The sequence below is a fragment of the Heteronotia binoei genome, chromosome 2 (assembly GCF_032191835.1).
Source record: "Heteronotia binoei isolate CCM8104 ecotype False Entrance Well chromosome 2, APGP_CSIRO_Hbin_v1, whole genome shotgun sequence".
Taxonomy (NCBI): domain Eukaryota; kingdom Metazoa; phylum Chordata; class Lepidosauria; order Squamata; family Gekkonidae; genus Heteronotia; species Heteronotia binoei.
In genome coordinates this window covers 73,749,810-73,764,096 of record NC_083224.1, presented here as the reverse complement: position 1 = coordinate 73,764,096, position 14,287 = coordinate 73,749,810, and the positions used below count along the sequence as shown (strand labels likewise).

The following is a 14,287-nucleotide window of genomic DNA, read 5'->3' as shown; positions in this document are numbered from 1 at the left end:
GCTTTTTTTGGCAGTTGATTCACAAGTCTTGGAATCAGTTTGGGCATGGTTCTTCCACATATCCCACCCTCCCTCTGCATTTTCACAGTTGAGGAGACAGTTTGTTTTCTTCTGCATGTTCCTTAAATAATGAGGTTTTTCAAGGAAGGGTGCTGTAGTCATTGGTGGCATCATTGATCACATCACAGCACCCCATTTATAGTTTTTGTGCATGTTTATATTCAATATATAAATATCATGGCTGAATTAAAAGAAAGTTTGAAAATAAACAGATGAAAACAAAGAGTTGAGGGGGGCTCCACTGACACACATAAGGTTGTGGGAGAGAATGTAGTATTCCTGGGGGGTGGTCTTGGGGAAAATTAATATGATCCCCCCTTCATGCTTGCCTTTCTTAATACAGGGAAACCTGAAAGGGGAGCAGCTCTGCTATCACCTGTGTATATGAAAAACTTCGTCTCTTTCAAGCCACTTTTTTTGGCATTGGATGTACACCCTCCCCCCCTCCCAGGCAGTTGCATGTTTTATATTGGCACTTATATATCATTATAGTGATATACTGTTGCAAGAAGAATTGCAGATTTATACCCCACCCTTCTTCCTGAATCAGAGACTCAGAGCGGCTTACAATTTCCTATATCTTCTCCCTCCACAATAGACACCATGTGAGGTGGGTGGGGCTGAGAGGGCTCTCACAGCAGTTTCCCTTTCAAGGACAACCTCTGCCAGAGCTATGGTTAACCCAAGACCATTCCAGCAGGTGCAAGTGGAGGAGCGGGGAATCAAACCCAGTTCTCCCAGATTAGAGTCCATGCACTAATAAATTTAGCCAATTTTTTAAATGCCCATATTTCATTTTCCTTTTTTAAAAAAGAGTAAGTCTCTAGCTTTTTCACCCATACCCTCCTATTTTGGCCCAAGAGAGTCAATTCCAAAAACAATGTGGAGCCAGAGTAATGGAATAGAGTGTAGGTAGTCATTGGTAGTATATAGTGAGAAGATGCTGTAAAGTCACCTGCATGCTTGAGAGGAGATGGATGGAACATAATGGCAGGGTCTTAGTTAATTACTCTCAGCATTCCACAGTTAAGGGTACCTCTGCTCATCAGTCTCCAATTTTGCAATATTTATTTCCTTCACTGTTTCCCCCTGGAATGAAATCCAAACAATTGCTAACCTAAGCTGCCCACCTGGATCTAACCTAAACTTGTTATTCCTGTTTGTTAAATATATTAATTATGCAGTATGCTAATTTGCTGCTTACCCTTTACCTATATATATGGACTGGTAACTTCCGTTTCATTGTATCTGCAGAAGTTCGTGTGCACACAAAGCTTATACCTTGAATATGAACATACGAACGTATGAAGCTGCCTTATACTGAATCAGACCCTCAGTCCATCAAAGTCAGTATTGTCTACTCAGACTGGCAGCGGCTCTCCAGGGTCTCAAGCTGAGGTTTATCATGCCTATTTGCCTGGACCCTTTTTTAGTGGAGATGCCAGGGATTGAACCTGGGACCTTCTGCTTCCCAAGCAGATGCTCTGCCACTGAGCCACCGCCCCTCCCCTAATAAATAAAATAAAACTTAGTTGGTCTTAAAGGTACCAATGGACTCATACTTTGTTCTGCTGTTTCAGACCAACATGACAGCCCGCCTGAATCTATCGTCATCACAACTTGTTAGAGAAATACAAAGGGCCAGAGATGAGTTCTGCCTCATGTCTGTAAAATAGAAAGGAAACTGGGAACATCTGAATTAGCTGAATAAGACTGAGAATTTATTCCTCCCCTTCTTGTAGGCAAATTAACTCCTGGTCAGAGCTATAAGCTTTTTTTGGCACAAATTGAAGGAAAAGAACCCAAGGCCTCTTTGCTAGTGGCATGTGGCATTGGAAGCATTGCCAGCTCAGAATATCCTTGTGGTTCATTGCTTGTATTAAATTTGGATTGGGGTGTGGGGGCTGTTGAGTTGTAACAGAGAGCCAGTTTGATGTAGTGGTTAAGTGTGAGGACTCTTATCTGGGAGAACCAGGTTTGATTCCCCACTCCTCCACTTGCACCTGCTAGCATGGCCTTGGGTCAGCCATAGCTCTGGCAGAGGTTGTCCTTGAAAGGGCAGCTGCTGTGAGCCCTCTCCAGCCCCACCCACCTCACAGGGTGTCTGTTGTGGGGGAGGAAGGTAAAGGAGATTGTGAGCCGCTCTGAGACTCTTCGGAGTAAAGGGCGGGATATAAATCCAATATCTTCATCTTCATCTTCTTGTATATTTTTGTGTGTTTACATGTATTTTACTCTATAACTGGCTTTGAGTCCCAGTGTGGAAAACAAGTGGGATTATAATATTTAAATAAATAAAGCAAGTGCTATGTAAGATAATGGTGCTTTATAAATAGATAAATATGGGTCCTTATATAGATAGGATAACACAAAGCCTTTTAAAAACAAGTTCATATTCAGTGGACTAAAGAATCCTTCGATTTTTGCCCTCAATTTTAACCTGTTAGCATACTGCATATACAGTGAGTTCAGTATGATATATGAAGCTAAATAAAATGGATTTCATGTTAAGAGAGAACCAGCATGGTGTAGTGCTTAAGTGATGGACTCTAATCTTCTTCTTCTGCTTCTCCTCCTCCTCCTCATAGAAAGATTAATTGGCTTCCATTTCCTTCCAGCATATATATCATGAGTGCTAGATTTAATTTGTACAGTGCAGCACTCAGTTCTTCTATAAATTGAGTCATGGATGCACTTTTATTCAACTTGGAGCATTCCATAGTTAGTTTAAAGGGCAAGGGCAATATTTATCACATTTTATTATCACCCATAGAGTTTTCCCAGTGTTAGAATATATTTCACAAGCAAAACCCTCCAAGTTTCCTTGCTTACATAGATACCCAAAAATATGCTCATTATGATTAAAGAAATATGATTAATCATTTATGAAGGCTTCCACTGTCATTTTGATGCAGGAGAAATATTTAGTTCCTTTTTTAAAAGGAGAAGAAAGGCAGTAATGATGTTATGTTTGTCCAAGTGACAATGACCCAGATGCGGAAAAAACCACTTAAACAAATGCTGCTTTGATGCATGGGCAGCAGTATGTTTGTGTGCAGGGGTGGAGTGGGGGTTAGCAGCTGTGAAGGACAGGGAGGAACAATTGCCTTCAAGGAAATATTCACTACTGCTTTGTAAATATATGTTTAGATTTAGTATGAGCCAAACCTGTGACCTTAAGTTTTAAAATATTTTAATCCATGTTTGTCAATTGGCTTGAGCAATTCGTAATACCTGACCAAATATTATTAGGGTAATGCCAAGATGCTCAACATTTTTCAGTATCCTTACAACAGAGTTTGCATATGCTGACAACAGTGCTCAAGTTAAATTTTTTTTTAATTTTAACTGTGCTCGTTAATTTTTTTTTAAAAAAAACCTAAACTAAAAACAGTAGAGAAGTTACCCCAGAAATTGTTTACTTCCTATAGAGATTTATTTGGAACAATGCAATCCTGATAATTTCTTAGATAAGAAAATAAAAGGAGAAGCAGGCACAGTATTGATATATCAACAAATAAATAGTTTACGTAACAGGCATTCTACCGAAAATGGCATGAGTTTAAGCATCAACAAAAATTGAGGTATCTGAAGTAATAAATATTTAAATCTGTTAAAAAAATATAGTATTTTTCATTGTTAATGATTTGCCAAAAAAGCTTTTTGTAAAGCAGTTAACACTGTTTTCCATATAAATCAGTTTAGAATCTACAGTATTTCAAACATGGCAGTTTTCCTGTTGGGAAAATACATAGGTTTACTTTCTTGTCTTCAGTATCAGATATTCTTCAATATAGTTAATGAAGATGTCAAATTCTCCCATAGCTTTGTAGATGCCTTTTTCCTGGAGCTGAGGAAGAAGAGGAAGGAAAATTATTTCCATAAAACTATATGAAGATCCTACTGGATTAGACCAATAATCCATTTAATCCAATGTCCCAAAGCAGCCAATCAGATGCCTTGCACAGAGGACAAAACCTTTCTTGGTAGTCAGACATGTACTACCTCTGAAGATGGAAGTTCCATTTAGTCATCATGACTCAGAACGATTAATGGAGGTATCCTCTGTGAATTTTCCAAATCCCATTTTAAAATTACTATACTACTGCAACCTGGGGTAGTAATTTCCTCGTCAATTCTGCATTCTGCAAAGAAGTACTTCCTTTTGTTTGGGCTAAATCTATTGCCCATTAACATAATTGGACATCCCTGAGTTCTATATGATGGGTGCATGAAAGCCATTTTTCAATGGCATGCATAATTATATAAGACAACTGCTCCAAGCTTTTGACTGTTTGGGGAAAGGCTGAGTTGGAATAGTCTTTTTTGCAACTGTATTAACTTGCTTCTCTGGCAACACTGTAGGGCCTAGTCTTCCTTCCCCAATCATTATTCCACTTTGACTTACAGGAAAGGCTGATGGCTGGCACTTATGGGGGATCTCCCATACTCACATATGGAGGATCTCCCATACTAATTTGTATTTTTTGATTGTCACCATGCAGAAGTAACATTGCAGTTCTCAACCTGATCTGATGCCTCTGTGCAGAGGGAACACTGATTGTCTATGTGGTGTGAAGTGCTTCACAGCAGCCTGGAAGTACATTTTTTCTTGGGCCGTTTTCGCACTAGCGTTTACTCCGGCGTAGCACCCCATTTACCTCCGGATCTTTTCCTGGTTTTCCCACCTGTTGCTCCGGCGCTGCGGTTTGCTCCGGCGCTGCAGGGGTTTCCCGCCGGAGTATCTAGATCCACCTCCTTCCGGAGTTTTTGAAAACCTCCGGATCCACTCCGGATCCACTCCGCGGAGTTTTCTGTGGGAAATCCATCCACGCCGGATCGACTGCTGTGTGGGCGGCACCCTCTCCCTTTCCGTCCTCCCACCCCATCCACCCCCTTGGCCAATCATCAGCCTTTCGCGGCGCTTCCCCAAAGTGCCGGCACGGCCATTTTTTTTTTAAACTTCACAGTTTTGCGTAATAGCGATATTTCGAAATTAACAAATAGAAAAAAAAACCCTCCTGGAATAGCCTCAATTGCCACTTCAATTGGTTTCGTTAGAATTTTTTATTATTATTATTGACTTTAGTTGCGTTATTTCGCTGTTGCGTTATCTCGATAATGCGAAAACGACCATTGTGGGGGGGGGGAATCTAGTGCCGGTGCGGGCCAAAGCGTTCATGTGTGTGTGTTTTAAAAAGGGAATGCCTCCCTCAGCTGTGCCACCAGCATTTCTGGAGCTGCACAAAATCGCCATGTATAAAATGGGAAGTTGGAGTCCTGCATTCTTCTCCCTGGCTACATTCCACTCGGTTAGAAAATAGACGCGAGCTCGCTCTTCACACGCGCCACAGAAGGGGAAGGAGAGAATGGGGCGGGGGGGGGGAGCTCTGGCAGCAGGAATCAGTCAGGTCCCCGTTGCAAGCGCCAGCCGGGGAGGGGAAAGAGAGCGGAGGAAATCCCAGCTTCGCCACCCGGAAGGGAGCTGCCACACACACACACACACACACACAAACCCTTCGCAACTTCAGAATTTGGGGGGGGGGGAATCTAGTGCTAGGATTCTCCACTGTGAATGCTTCCGTTAATACATAAAGGGCTGTGGAGGATTCTACAGCTGCAGCCAATCCATAAGCAGCAGCAGCACACGTGATGCGGTTTGTCCACGAAAAGAAGGGGAGGGAACAGCTCGATGTTACGTTAGTACGTTAGTACGTCCTTACGCAACCAGACTTGCGCTTAAAAAAAAAATGATTGACAGGGCATCGAACTCAAGTCGATGCCAGTGGGAAAACGATTTGAGCCGGGGCTTCAGGGAAGGCGACTCCGCAAAGAGTCACTAGTGGGAAAACGAGAAAAATGATCCGGACATAATTGCGCCGCGGAATAAGGGGAGCAAACGCTAAGTGCGAAAACGACCTTGGTGATTCCTCTCACGTGCTCTTCATAAGCAATAACTATTTAAAATTCTGCAAGTGATTGAAATCCCTGGAAGAGTCTGGTGCAAGGGAGGCTTTGCATGCTCTTTTGGTAGTAATAGTAAAGATATGTGAGTTGGCTCTACATCAAGTCCATCTTCACATATTACCCACAAAGCATGGAAAAAGAAAACACGTAATCCACTCTTCCAGTGTTGGCATTTCTGCATACTGTGTGAAAGACAGTATCAAAGTTCTCAAGCTTATTAGGATAATGGAAAATGTTTGGTGATGTGATGGAGGAGCTTACCTTTTCATAAGTTTCTTTGATGTTTTTTATTGTTTTGCTCTTCTTTTCACATATTAAGAACCTGTGCTGCAAAGAGGAAGCATAAGGAAATAGTACCATTATACCACTGTATCACTAATGTACCATTACTAATGTACCAGCAAGGAAGATTCACATTTGGGACCATCTTCCATGTATTTGTGAGACTGATTCTCTGCATTTTGCAACTTTCATTGGACACATCTTTTCATGTTAATGCCAGTATGGATGAGCACCAAAATCCATTAGGTTTGCCCAACTAGATCAAAGCTCATATACATGAATTTTGAATGCTTCAGGGATTGGTATTTTCCTGTTTCAATTTATGCACAAAGGATAGTTTCTTGAGAATATTATAAGGAAACTGCTCCTTTAACTATTTCTCCAATTCCATGGTTCCTACTTTTTTTTTTGTTTTTACAATCATGTCATTCTTTGAATTCATTTCCTCCTTTTTATACGATGAATTCCTGACTTTTGGAAGTCATGACAAGCTGTAGGCTAACAGGTTTTGAAGGTCACTGTAGAGACTTACGAGTAACTGCTGTGCTTGCCTAAACAGGAAAGGCAAAGCTATGAAGAAGGCAAAGCCATGCATGAATGCAGAAGTCCCAGCCCTCCAATCACAGTTTGGAGGATCATCTGAATTGAGTGTCTGTTCTATTGCTGAGAGGGCTGAATAAAGTTAAATTGAATACCAATACATTTCAAGCCAAGAAATTTTACTTTTGTACCAGGGAATGCATAAAAATGGCAATGTAATTTAAACAAGGCAGCAGAAACCTGAGAATGTCAATGACTGGTCTTAAGGGGGGGTAATCAGAAAATAAAATTATTGTCTTAATTTTACAAATGCAATTTTTTTAGCTTGAACAAATGGGAAGTAATTTTAAACAACACCAAGCATCTGTATTTGAGGAGAAAAACACTGCCTAGACTGAGAGGAAAACACTACCTAGACTGAGAGGAAAATAAATGAAGTGCAAATGAAACAGAACAGACCAATGGCTTAGGCTGGGGATGGGATCACATGAGAGATATGCTGTGGCAGTATCCTGGCTCTGAAAATGCTGGTTCTCTTTGACCCGTGCTGCGGTATTCACACAGTCCCCTGTGAGCAATAGCCCCCCTATTTCTTATATGGACATTGTGATCACCAGTTTGGTTGCCAGAGTGCCTGGAGTTTCAACTCACACGCATCTGCTCTAAGAAATGGACTTTGCCCACTATTTTCTGAGAGACTTATATGGATAGTAAAAGCCTCAGCTTTACAGCAACAATCTGGTTTTTAAGGTTTTAACTGTTTTAAATGTTTAACTGTTAATATATTTAAATATTGTTTAATTTTATGTTTGACTAATTGTTGGGAGCCGCCCTGAGCCACTTGTGGGAAGGGCGGGATACAAATCATAAATAAATAAATAAAAATCTACATCTCTGGATGTGTGTTAGCCACAAGTACAGATGAGCTTCCAACTGCTCTGTGCGTGCACAGCCTCGGTCGTTGCAATGGTAGAAGCCATGCCGCCATGAACTGTCTGGTAAAGCGCCTTCCAATATGTTTCCGTGAACCAAAGGCTAACACCACCAGGAACCATCTTGTTTTCTGGACTCCATTACAGTAAAGTGAGAGGCTCATATATCCAACAGATGTCTCAAACATCTGCATAAGTTAATCAAGCTTATCTTAGGTGTGGATCCTGCCAGACTGCCTAAGCTTTTGTCAAACGGAACTATAGACAAAGACGGTGCCAGCAGAAGAGGAAGAAGAGGAAGAACAGCTTCAGTCAGAGCTAGAGCTATTGTGTAGATCAGGTTCACCTTAGGTAGCAATTTGACTCTTTATTGTCACTTTCAGATAAGTTTGTATAGCTTGTTTTAATCCCCTCCACCCACGCATCCACCCACACCTTGCCCAAACTGTCACTTTGAAGCCTCCCATTTCTCTGAGGTAATGAACCACATGGTACAGCATCATGTACCATCTGACCACTTGTCATAAGCCCTTGGACCTCCTACCCCCTAAGGGTTCAAGGTAGTTCTTATAACCTCTGACCCAAGGTCTCCCAGGTGTGCATCTGGCAGTACCCCTATCCTGCTGTTTAGATAAGCCCCCAATACTTGATCAGTTGAGGGTCCTTCCCCCATCTCCCTCATTCATCGCCATTGGAGCCTTCCATCTAGCCATCTTGTGTACATTATGATTACAGTATTTTAGCACCTATTTTATATATTTTATCTATTTTAAATAATTTATTTGTAATTGATATACTTAAAATTGTTTATGTTGTTTTATATGAATCATGGGACTCCCATGTCTGTTAGCCGTCCTGAGCCCGCTTGGCGGGGAGGGCGGGATATAAAAATAAAATATTATTATTATTATTATAAAGACTATGATTGGTAATTATCACCATGTTTGTCCACCCTTGTGTTACCTATATATATTTCTCTCTGTTTTCTTAGGTCTGTATGTGTGTAGTATGTACCCATTACCTTGTATGTGTGTGTTCTATAGTTTTCTGTAATAAAAACATAATTATTTTACTTTATTAGTGTCCTTGGTCAATTTAGTATGACTTTCTGGAAGTAGAATCCTGTATACATAGATTCTAGATCCCTTTGAGCCAGAGTTGCCCACCTATTAATTCTCCAACCTCTTTTGAGGGCAATTCGGCTTACACCCCACCTTGCTGTCAGGAGAGACACAGACTGTACATGTGCAAGAGGAGCATTCGGACTGCTCATGCGCACATGATGTGGGGTATCATTCACCTGGCTGTTCAGTTGGGAAATGTGCCTAACATATGTTTTAGAATTTCCTGGTAGCTATTTAATCTGGTCCCAACCTGTCCTAAGAAGGGGTAGATACAGGCAGGACTTGTGGCAGAAGTGCATGTGTGATCGCACACATTAAATCCAGATGGTAGGCATGGCTAGGTCGGGTCGGGTCAAATCTCTTGTGTGATCACATCCTTAGATAAGTTAAACTAGACAATGCTAAGACATCCAACCAGAAGTCATAATTAACATGAAGAGATATTAGAAAGACAAGACAAAGATACGCTAGGAGAAGGAAAGTAGAACTGCAGATCAATGGCACAGAAGTGATAATGAATGTTAAAAGAATAAATGGTCTGTAGAGGAAGAAGATGGATCAGTCTAGCCTGACCTCATCAGATCTCAAATGTTAAAGTTTAAGGTTTATTTGATTTATATCCAGCCCTCCCCGCCGAAGCAGGCTCTGCGCGGCTCACAACCAGCAAAATAAGAACAATTTAACAGTTAAACAATACAACACGTTAAACAATTAAAATGGTTAAGAACAATTAAAACAGTCTGGTGCTAATTGTATCTGATATTTTCTCGCTTCAGATGGCATTCAGTCTATATTCAATGTATCTCAGACACCCCATATCAGTCCTTCGATGTCAGATTAAAGGCCTACCGGAATAGAGTGATTTTACAGGCTTTGCGGAACTGGGCGGGGTTGACCCTCATTTTAGTATTTGGATGAACATAAGAAACGTCCTGCAGGATTAGACCAGTGTTGCATATAGTCCAGCATCCTGTCTCACACAATAGGCATCTGGTTCCTCTGGATACTGACTACCTCTGAATATGGATGGGAAACCACCCAGGAAGTCCAAGATAGTTACACAGAAGCAGGCAATGGTAAACTATCTCTGAACATTTCTTGCCTTGAAAACCATACAGGGTCCCCATACAATGGCTGCAACTTGTTGGCACTTTCCACTGCTACCAGAGGAAGAAATTCTCAAAATGCAAAATGGCTGTATCTGAAGAAGTGAGCAGCAACTCACAAAAGCTCATACTCTACCACAAATTTTGTCTTTAAAAACATTCTCTTTTGGACTCCTCCCCTTTCTACTGCAGAGGAAGAAGATAAGACAAAGGAAAATGGAGCCTCCTTTCAGCATAAATATTCCTGCTAATTAATGAAAGGAGAAGTACCATTAATCAATACAGGAGAAAGAAAAATTAAACCAGAAAGCATGTGCCCACCAAGGCCCAGAGGCAGTACAAAAGAAGTAATCAACAGCATCAAAAGTAAAAGATAAAAGAAGAACAAGAGCCTGACCACATGATTTAGCAATCAAAAGATTGCTGAGTATATTCAGGGGAATGACATGAATGAGAATGAGACTGAAAGGGGCCTGAGCTGGCAAAAAGCAAACTGAAACTCTGACTTTTGAAGTAAACACTAAGAAAGAAATTGGATGGCAAGTGCATCAAGGGAACATTTTTTCAACATAGGAGAGGCAATAGCGGCCTTAAATAACATAGCCATACTCAAGACAGGAATTGAAAGCTTGTTATATTACCTTGCTTTCTTCCTTTCATGTTCTGACTATACAGCAATTTTGTTTAAAAAGAGACAGTATGACTTCAGTATGAGAGCATGAAAGGGATACTTTTGCTGTTGCCAAAAGAGGTACTTTAGCTATTGTTCCACAGTCAGTGTACTTCTGCAAATCTCCATCCCTGGCAGAGGTCCAGGTTCTTCTAACCAGTAACGTGATAATATCTCATAGTCCTAGAGGAGACCTCAGCAAGAAGTATTTCTAGCTGCTTTCCTAAGCACAATGGTTTACTCTGTGGCCTTGCATGCTTGTTCTTGAGTCATTCTGTTACCAGATAACACAATGAAAACACCACAGCAAAGAAATGTTGGTATCTGGTGCTGAAACTGTCAACTAGAATTCAACAGAGAACTATTAGGTAAGGGTTTTATGTGAACTTTATAAAGGGAGATCAACTTTTAAGGGTGACTATGTAAACTGTGATAGGCTCTGTGATAAAGAAGTGGCTCTGTCTAGATAAACATTCTGTTCTTCTTCTTAGTATATGTGTCACTAAGTTTACTCTTCTGTCTTTTTGCTTATAGTGGGTCTGCCCGTCAGATCACTTTTAGCCAATTCTATACCTGAAGAAAGAATGCTGTAGTGTCCTGGGCTGTGAATATTCTGCATTTATTTGTAGAAATTGCTAGTAGTTGCAAAATTCAGGACACACAAGTATCCCAGATTCATTTAAAGTATTTTATCTAGATGTTTGAAAGTATTTAGAGCAGGTGTGGCCAAACTTGCTTAACATAAGAACCACACAGAAAAAACATCAGATGTTTGAGAGCTGCAAGACATGAACATTCAATATTTGAAAGCCACAAGACAGGAAGGGAGGGAGGCAAACAGATGGGTGGATGGAGGAGGGACAGGTGGCAAGAAAGCAACTTTAACTTTAAATGCATCCTCCAAGAAACAAACACCTTCTCCAAGCCAGCCAATGGGGCAGTGGGGGCTTCAAGAGCCACACAATATGTGTGAAAAAACTACACCCCTGGTTTGGCCACCCCTGGTTTAGAGAATGCCCTGTGAAATTTCAGAAGCTAGAAGCTAGTACCCTCAAATTCCAATGTCCTTCATAGCTTGGCTGCATTTACAGTGAAGGTATATCTCTCCATCACTGCACTGTCAAAATCTTGAGTATCTGCAGTCACACACACACTTGTACATGAGATACCACAATATCTCTGATTTACAAACTGAAAATGGAAAGCATTGAATGGGCTATATTCAAAGGCACAGAAAGGGGAAATGATCCACTGCCTTCTGTGAAGCCCTGAATGGTAATCACACCACTTAATCTTGCTTGCTGTGTTCCAAGTAGAATCTGGAGTTTCAAGGGCTGTTCTTTTTGGAGAACAACAATCTCATATAGGAAGCCTACTACTTTTTTAAAAAAAGGAATTTAGCTCTACTCTAGGGCGACTGTACAATTAACAGATACAGAATGTTGTACTACTGAAAAGTCTTTTACAAGCCACCAGGGCAAGTGAGTCAGTACACAGGTAGCTAAGGAGAGGAAATGCAAGTACTTACACAGCGCTTCAGTGTCTGTCTCAGATGCAGAAGCATGTTTCCTATACAGTCCACTTGCTGCTTGATGCTTCTGCTTGCATTGCCTGCTTTCAATAAAACCTCTTCCAGGTAAAACTGGATCATTTCTGCCACTGACTGGCAGCCCAAGTACTCCTATGAGACAACAGTTGTAATTGTCAGAGCCCATGAAGGAGAAATTTCCTTGGGTATTTCATAATAATCCATATGATATACATATGGACATTCTGTTCATTCTGATATACTATTTAATAAATCAGAAAGCATTATTATAAGTACTGGATATATGATGGGGAAAATTTGCTTGAAATGCTACAGCCTGACAATGTTGGAGGTCTATCTGACTTCCTCTGTCTGTCTAGTAGATAGCATGAAATACACCCAACCCCATAAAACTCCAGTGCTTCAGAAAGACAATGACTTTTCTAGATAAGGCTTTGTTCATTACATAAAAATGTCATGCATTCTGCTTCTCTAAATCATGCTTCTAATAATCTATTATACAGTAAAGCTGACTTCTGGCCAGAATTCAAAAGAAGGTGAAACTAGCTGCAAATAGAATACCATGGAGAAATCTGTTTAGGTATAGGATGTTCAGCATAGACTTTCAGAGACTCTCCTATAAAACGAAAATGTCCTTAAGAACAATGCCTTCTAGTTCTCTTGACCCAGACTCATGAAAACATTCACCTACCCTGACAGACCACACAAGAAAGATCCTCCTGTCTGACACTTGATGTGTATAAAGAAAGATGCCAGAGCTCAGTTTTGCCTGGATGCACCATTCTGACAACCCAGCAGCCTTGTGTTTAAGACATTACCTTGAACTCTTGCAATAAATCTTCATTTAACAGCATGATGTCTAGTTCATCATCTCTGGATTGCTGTAAAAACAGGCAGTTTTATTCATCCACACAAGCTTAAGCACTTGCTAGAGTGCAAATGGATATTGTGTGCTGACTTCTACTGCTAGCACTTGAATTTGAGCACTGCGTCCCATTGATCAGGAGAAAAGTGAGTTATAAATACTTCAAACAATTTTAAATAAAACTTATCTGAAGGAACTGTCTCATTGCATCCTCCTGCTTATAGCAGCAAAAGTTCAAAATTCTGTGAATGTTTACAATCTATCTTAGACAAGTTTTGAACATGTTCACAAACTAAGAAACACACCAGTCATACTGAAAAAGCAGGTATCTATTTTCAGGCATTTTCAAAATGCATTGATGACTTTCAGCCTTTACACATTACTGTGAACTTTCTCCAAATTTATTGTAGCAAAAATAAAAATTAATTTTCTCAAAAATGTTTCATAGTCTAATACATTTATCTCCAATTATAAATGTGAAGGAAAAATACAATGGGCTTCTCTTTCCTATTAATTGAAGGTGGAATAAACTCACAACCATTTGCACAATTTAACCTAAGCATTGTTTAAAACTAATTTTTCCCAGCTCCCATTTTGTTCTAACTATAAGCAAATAATGTGGCCATCTGCCCTTCTAAACTTTGCACCAAATGAGAGTCTGTCTTCTTTTCTTTTATGCTTCCCAGACCTTGGGATGCAAAAGAAGTAGCTAGTAGAAGTGATCATCATACTCACAAAATAATCTTTAATCTCATTGAATGCAACTCTCAGGTCTCTGAGTTTTAGAGGCAGGATTTCTGCAAAGTGCTTACAGGTGCCTTCGTTGAGCTGGCAATGTGCTTTGTTGAGCACCAGGGACAGCAGAGTGAATGCTATGAGAGATTTCATGTCTTCACAGAGTTCCCTTGTGGCCCAGATGTGAATGCCATCACCTTGATTGGTCCCTAATTTATATTCAGTTTCCTCCCCCCTCACTTCCTCAGGATATTGGGTTAAAGTTAATCATTTAAACCCAAAAGGTCACTGGGGTTTTCCATCAATGAGTAGTGGTTTTTGTGAAGACTCCCTAAAACAAGCTTCAATTTCCCCCAATTTTTTCATAATTTGCTTCAAAACAGGAAAGTTGGATTTATACTAGGTATAAAGTAAGCACAAAAAGTTGTTTTGACATTATAATGGTATTCTCCCTCTC

At 40.4% G+C, this 14,287-nt stretch overlaps 1 protein-coding gene across 1 annotated transcript; it reads right to left on the bottom strand.

Annotated features, from left to right (window-relative positions):
• Positions 1-3,462: 3,462 nt before the first annotated feature.
• Positions 3,463-14,017, bottom strand: IL10 (interleukin 10). Its single transcript, XM_060233258.1, has 5 exons — positions 13,831-14,017; positions 13,049-13,111; positions 12,210-12,362; positions 6,289-6,354; positions 3,463-3,910 (listed from the first exon to the last, which is right to left on the bottom strand). Exons 1-5 carry the CDS (start codon positions 13,981-13,983, stop codon positions 3,818-3,820), a joined length of 528 nt encoding a protein of 175 aa, XP_060089241.1. The 5' UTR covers positions 13,984-14,017; the 3' UTR covers positions 3,463-3,817.
• Positions 14,018-14,287: the final 270 nt, after the last annotated feature.